We start from the raw sequence: 6504 nt of genomic DNA on the forward strand, positions 1-6504 counted from the left end.
AGGTCCAGCCTAACCCAAGCCAGCATCCAGACAGGTCCAGCCTAACCCTAAACCTAACCCAAGACAGCGTCTAGACAGGTCCAGCCTAACCCTAAACCTAACCTAAGCCAGCATCCAGACAGGTCCAGCCTAACCCAAGCCAGCATCCAGACAGGTCCAGCCTAACCCTAAACCTAACCCAAGACAGCGTCTAGACAGGTCCAGCCGAACCCTAAACCTAACCTAAGCCAGCATCCAGACAGGTCCAGCCTAACCCAAGCCAGCATCCAGACAGGTCCAGCCTAACCCTAAACCTAACCCAAGTCACAGGCAAAAAAATACACATGTGCTACTTCTGCACACACAGCTTTTTATTTACTTAGCATACCACCTCAAACCACACATTGCATGTATTTCCAGTTTTACATCAACCATTGATAATATAGTATTTCATATATTCTACGTTAAAAATATATTGTCTTCATATTGTATGAATATAGCATAGACTTATTCACAGAATCATTTCTGGACTGAACACAGAATTCACATTCTGTGTATCACAGAATCATAATCAGGGATTCAAATGTTTTTGTTTTGGCTAATCTCACTTCCTCATTCCTCAGATCCAAAGCTTTAAACATGGCCTTTTCTAACCATTAGAAGGGGCAGGAAAAACCCCTTTGCCAATAGAAGGTCATTGAGAAAGTTCCATAGTTCATTCCTGCTCCGTTCTTAGCTCCATCCATGTAGCTGTATAGTTATTCTCTCTGGGGTCCTGAAGCACCACAGCAGGTCCTGTTGGTCTAGGGGTGACGTGGGACGAACTGTGTCCCACACTCCTCTCCCCTCCTCCCCCCTGCCCTCCCCTCTCCTCCCCCATCAGACAGCACAACAGCGACCAGAGATGTCGTCTGAAGGAGTGAGACAGCATGTAGAGAGCAGGGTTCAGGAAGCAGTGGGCATAGGCCACAATACGACACACAACGTACACAACATGCAGCCGCTCCTTGAGCGCACAGTCTACAGGTGTGTAGACAGACATGACGAATATGAATAGGTTGTACGGCGCCCAGCAGATAATGAACGCTACCACGATACAGAAGACCACCAGCACTGTGCGGTGTTGTCTCCTGGTCGCAGTTACCAGGACCGTCCTGAGAATGGCACTGTAGCAGAGGATGATGATGATTAGAGGGAGGACGAAGAGCAGGGACACCTGCAGGTAGTATCCCAGCTGTTGGGGGACAGAGAGAGAGGGAGAGGTTATCTATGAATATCCAGCTTCTGGGGGACAGAGGGGTTATATATGAAATATCCAACATTGGAAACACTGGTCACAATTGGAAACAGGAATGTCCACTCACTGTTTGCTGAAACACAAAGTACATACAAAGACCATGTCAGTGGAAACGTGTATCACTGAAAGCTTAAACAAACATCCCTACTAGGAGCAGTAAACAGTGAGTGGACATTTCTCTTTTGTTCTAAGTTACCGTAACCCACCTCCTCGTCCGTAGTTCCAGGTGAGACCTCACAGATGAATATTCTTGTCCCGTTTTCCACTTCCTGTACCTGGGAGGATATGACATCACTGAGGGAGGCGGCCAGGCTGACTACCCATGATGCCGTGCAGGCGGCCAATGCGTACCTCAGTCGTCTCCGGGGAACGACTGTCCAGCGGGACGCGACGACTATTACACAGCGGTACACCGTCATGGAAGTGAGCAGCATCATACTGCTGTAGAGACCGGTGAAGTATGCCCCCGTCAACAGTTTACAGGCCTGGGGTCAGAGGTTATAGTTAGGGTTAGGGGTCAGAGGTTAGGGTTAGAGGTCAGCAGCATCATACTGCTGTAGAGACCGGTGAAGTATGCCCCCGTCAACAGCTTACAGGCCTGGGGTCAGAGGTTATAGTTAGGGTTAGTGGTCAGAGGTTAGGGTTAGAGGTCAGCAGCATCATACTGCTGTAGAGACCGGTGAAGTATGCCCCCGTCAACAGCTTACAGGCCTGGGGTCAGAGGTTATAGTTAGGGTTAGTGGTCAGAGGTTAGGGTTAGAGGTCAGCAGCATCATACTGCTGTAGATACTGGTGAAGTATGCCCCCGTCAACAGCTTACAGGCCTGGGGTCAGAGGTTAGAGTTAGGGGTCAGAGGTTAGGGTTAGAGGTCAGACGTTAGGGTTAGAGGTAAGGGTAGGATTCAGAGATTGAGGGTTAGAGGTTAGGGTCAGAGGTTAGGGTTAGATGTTAGGGTTAAGAGTCAGAGGTTAGTATTAGGAATCAGAGTTTGAGGGTTAGAGGTTAGGGTTAGATGTCAGCGGTCAGGGTTAGATGTCAGAGATTAGGGTTAGGAGTCAGAGGTTAGGGTTAGATTTCAGACGTTAGGGTTAGACGTCAGAGGTTAGGGTTAGAGATCAGAGGTTAGGGTTAGAGGTCAGAGGTTAGGGTCAGAGGTTAGGGTTGAGGGTCAGAGTCATAGTCAGAGTTAGGAGTCAGAGTTTGAGGGTTAGAGGTTAGGGTTAGATGTCTGAGGTTAGATGTTAGGGTTAGTGATCAGAGGTTAGAGTTTAGAGATCAGAGGTTACGGTTAGAGCTCAGAGGTTAGGGTTAGAGATCAGAGGTTAGGGTTAGAGATCAGAGGTTAGGGTAGAGGCTAGGGTTAGAGTTCAGAGGTTACGGTTAGAGCTCAGAGGTTAGGGTTAGAGGAAAGAGGTTAGGGTTAGAGGTCAGAGGTTAGGGTTAGAGATCAGATGTTAGGGTTGGAGGTCAGAGATTAGTGTTAGAGATCAGAGAAAAGGATTAGAGATCAGAGGTCAGGGTTAGATGTCAGAAGTTAAGGTTAAGTTAAGTTTAGAGGTCAGAGGTTAGGGTTAGAGATCAGAGGTTAAAGTTAGAGATCAGCGGTTACGGTTGGAGGTCAGAGGTTAGGGTTAGAGGTTAGGGTTACGAGTCAGAGGTTACGATTAGAGGTCAGAGAAAAGGGTTAGAGTTCAGAGGTCAGGGTTAGATGTCAGAGGTTAGGGTTAGAGGTTAGAGGTTAGGGATAGGACTGAGAGGTTAGGGTTAGATATCTGAGGTTATGGTTAGAGGTCAGAGCTTATGGTTAGGAGTCAGCGGTTAGGGTTAGAGGTTAGGGTTAGAGGTTAGGGTTAGGATTCAGAGTTTGAGGTTTAGAGGTTAGGGTTAGGAGTCAAAGGTTAGTATTAGGAGTCAGAGTTTAGGGTTAGCGTCCAGAGGTCAGTGTCAGAGGTAAAGTTAGGAGTCAGGGGTCAGAGGTTAGGGTTAAGGTTAGGAGTCAGGGGTTAGGGTCAGAGGTTAGGGTTAAGGTTAGGAGGTTGATGAGATGAGTAATGCAAGATATGTAGACATTATTAAAGTGGCTAGTGGCTAATGTTTCATTTCCTTAACGTTCCTTAGGCGTTAGAGGTTAGGGTTAGAGGTTAGATGTCAGAGGTTAGAAGTCAGAGGTTGAGGTCAGAGATTAGGAGTTAGAGGTTAGGGTTAGAGATCAGAAGTCAGGGTTGGTCATACCCACCAGGTCACCGAACATCCAGTGGGAGAGTTGGTAGACGGCCCAGAAGGGCAGGGTCAGGGTAAATAGGAGGTCAGAGATCAACAGGTTTAGGATGAACATGTTGGTGACCCTCCTTAGGTCCTCATAACGACACAAGGCAACCAGCAACAATCCATTACCTAGACAACACAAAACACATCATTAAGTAGACAACACAGGGGCCTCAAGAGTGACGCAGTGGTCAAAGGCACTCCACCGGGAGACTCATGAGGGGGCGCACAATTGGTCGAACGTTGTCCGGGTTAGGGGAGGGTTTGGCCGGCAGGGATGTTCTTGTCCCATCGCTCTCCAGCAATTCCTGTCGAGGGCGCAATGCACGCTGACACGATTGCCAGGTGAACAGTGTTTCCTCTGGCTGTCTTCCGGTTTAAGCATTGTGTCAAGAAGCAGTACAATACAGAGGACACACCGTTACCTCGACAACATGGAACAGACCGCTAACTAGACAACACTGAACACACCGTTACCTCGACAACGTGGAACAGACCGCTAACTAGACAACACTGAACACACGTTAACTAGACAACACAGAACAAACCGTTACCAAGACAACACAAAACACACCGTCAGCTAGACAACACAGCCAACACAGAACACACAGTTAACTAGACAAAACAGAACACACCGTTAACTAGACAACACAGAACACACCGTTAACTAGACAACACAGAACACACAGTTAACTAGACAACACAGAACACACAGTTAACTAGACAAAACAGAACACACCGTTAACTACACAACACAGAACACACAGTTAACTAGACAACACAGAACACACAGTTAACTAGACAAAACAGAACACACCGTGAAACTAGACAACACAGAACACACAGTTACCTAGACATCACCGAAAACGCTGTTGATGACGAAGAGCAAACAGGTTACCTGTGACACTGAGGAGGAAGATGACGAGGAAGCAATCAAGTTACCTGTGACACTGAGGAGGAAGATGAGGAGGAAGAAACCAAGTTACCTGTGACACTGAGGAGGAAGATGACCAGGAAGCAACCAAGTTACCTGTGACACTGAGGAGGAAGCAACCAAGTTACCTGTCGTGGTACTGAGGAGGAAGATGACCAGGAAGCAACCAAGTTACCTGTGACACTAAGGAGGAAGATGACCAGGAAGCAACCAAGTTACCTGTCGTGACACTGAGGAGGAAGATGAGGAGGAAGCAACCAAGTTACCTGTGACACTGAGGAGGAAGATGACCAGGAAGCAACCAGCCGTGACCTCCTCTAACCCTCCGACCTCGTCACACAGCAGGATTAACTGTTTATCACCATAGTCTTCATCAGTGTAGTTGCTGTCATTCACAGAGCTGGTCTCATTCACCATGGTCTTCCAGGACTCAGTCAGGTCCATCGCTGCAACGTGATTTATACTATAGAATGACAGATAACCACTACACTACAGACCACAGAGAATTTAGGTGATTTATACTATAGAATGACAGAGAGCCACTACACTACAGATCACAGAGAATAGAGGTGATTTATACTATAGAATGACAGAGAGCCACTACACTACAGATCACAGAGAATAGAGGTGATTTATACTATAGAATGACAGAGAGCCACTACAGTACAGACCACAGAGAATAGAGGTGATTTATACTGTAGAATGACAGAGAGCCACTACACTACAGACCACAGAGAATAGAGGTGATTTATACTATAGAATGACAGAGAGCCACTACACTACAGACCACAGAGAATAGAGGTGATTTATACTGTAGAATGACAGAGAGCCACTACAGTACAGACCACAGAGAATAGAGTTACATAGCAGGACTTATTACAAAGTGTGAGACACTTTCCAAGATGTGGAAATTACATGAGATGCATCAAATACTACAGCAGCATTTTGTTCAATTTGACCACATATCGATAGCCTCTCTATAATATAATAATAATGTTAACACCAACCTACCATGTGAACCGGTTCTCAGAGTGTTAAGATGTTGTTAGTGAGAGAACTGTTAACCACTGTTCGAGGGTGGTGTGGACAAACTACGCGTTGTTCCTCATTTTCAACCCAGTTTCACATTTAGTCAAACATGGATAAATGGACAGACTGTGTTGTTCCTCAATTTCAACTCAGTTTCACATTTAAAAAATGGATGAGTGGACACATTATTTAGTCTAACGTATGAGTATTCCTTCTTGGCGCCTGAGGGGAGAGCTCTGTCTTATTGGCTCTTAAGGAGAACACCACATCAGTCACTGGCTTTATCAATAAGTACATCGAGAACGTCGTACCCACAGTGACAGTACATACATATCCCAACCAGAAGCCATGGATTACAGGCAGCATTTGCACTGAGCTAAAGGGTAGAGCTGCCGCTTTCAAGGAGCGGGACTCACACCCAGAAGTTTATAAGAAATCTCACTATTCCCTTTGTCAAACCATCAAATGGGCAAAGGGTCAATATAGGTCTAAGTTCGAATCGCAGTACAATGGCTCCGACACACGTCGGATGTGGCAGGGCTTGCAAACTATTACAGACTACAAAGGGAAGCACAGCCGAGCGCTGCCCAGTGACAAGAGCCTATCAGACGAGCTAAATAACTTCTATGCTCGCTTCGAGGCAAGTAACACTGAAACATGCATGGGAGCATCATATGTTTTGGACGACTGTGTGATCATGCTCTCCGCAGCCGACGTGAGTAAGACCTTCGAACAGGTCAACATTCACAAGGCCAGACGGATTACCAGGACGTGTATTCCGAGCATGCGCTGACCAACTGGAAAGTGTCTTCACTGACATTTTCAACCTCTCCCTGACCGAGTCTGTAATACCAACATGTTTTAAGCAGATCACCATAGTGCCCGTGCTCAAGAACACTAAGGTAACCTGCCTAAATGACTACTGACCCATAACACTCACGTCTGTTGCCATGAAATACTTTGAAAGGCTGGTCATGGCTCACATAAACACCATTACTC

The 6504-nt window shown here is 46.6% G+C and overlaps 1 protein-coding gene across 1 annotated transcript; it reads right to left on the reverse strand.

Moving 5' to 3' along the window:
- Nucleotides 1-335: 335 nt before the first annotated feature.
- Nucleotides 336-5534, reverse strand: LOC139377197 (chemokine (C motif) receptor 1b, duplicate 2). The gene is made up of 5 exons (XM_071120197.1): nt 5488-5534; nt 4743-4939; nt 3514-3671; nt 1483-1761; nt 336-1213 (listed from the first exon to the last, which is right to left on the reverse strand). The coding sequence occupies exons 2-5, from the start codon at nt 4918-4920 to the stop codon at nt 695-697; spliced, it is 1134 nt and encodes a 377-aa protein (XP_070976298.1). The 5' UTR covers nt 4921-4939; nt 5488-5534; the 3' UTR covers nt 336-694.
- Between the last annotated feature and the right edge of the window lie 970 nt (nt 5535-6504).

The sequence above is a fragment of the Oncorhynchus clarkii genome, chromosome 20 (assembly GCF_045791955.1).
Source record: "Oncorhynchus clarkii lewisi isolate Uvic-CL-2024 chromosome 20, UVic_Ocla_1.0, whole genome shotgun sequence".
Taxonomy (NCBI): Eukaryota; Metazoa; Chordata; class Actinopteri; order Salmoniformes; family Salmonidae; genus Oncorhynchus; species Oncorhynchus clarkii.

Coding starts and splice junctions, on each gene's coding strand:
- LOC139377197 (XM_071120197.1), bottom strand. CDS start 4,920: ATGGACCTGACTGAGTCCTGGAAGACCATGGTGAATGAGACCAGCTCT. Junction 1,762..3,513: donor ACTGGATGTTCGGTGACCTG/GTGGGTATGACC, acceptor CTCTGACCCCAG/GCCTGTAAACTGTTGACGGG. Junction 1,214..1,482: donor CTGGAACTACGGACGAGGAG/GTGGGTTACGGT, acceptor GTCCCCCAACAG/CTGGGATACTACCTGCAGGT.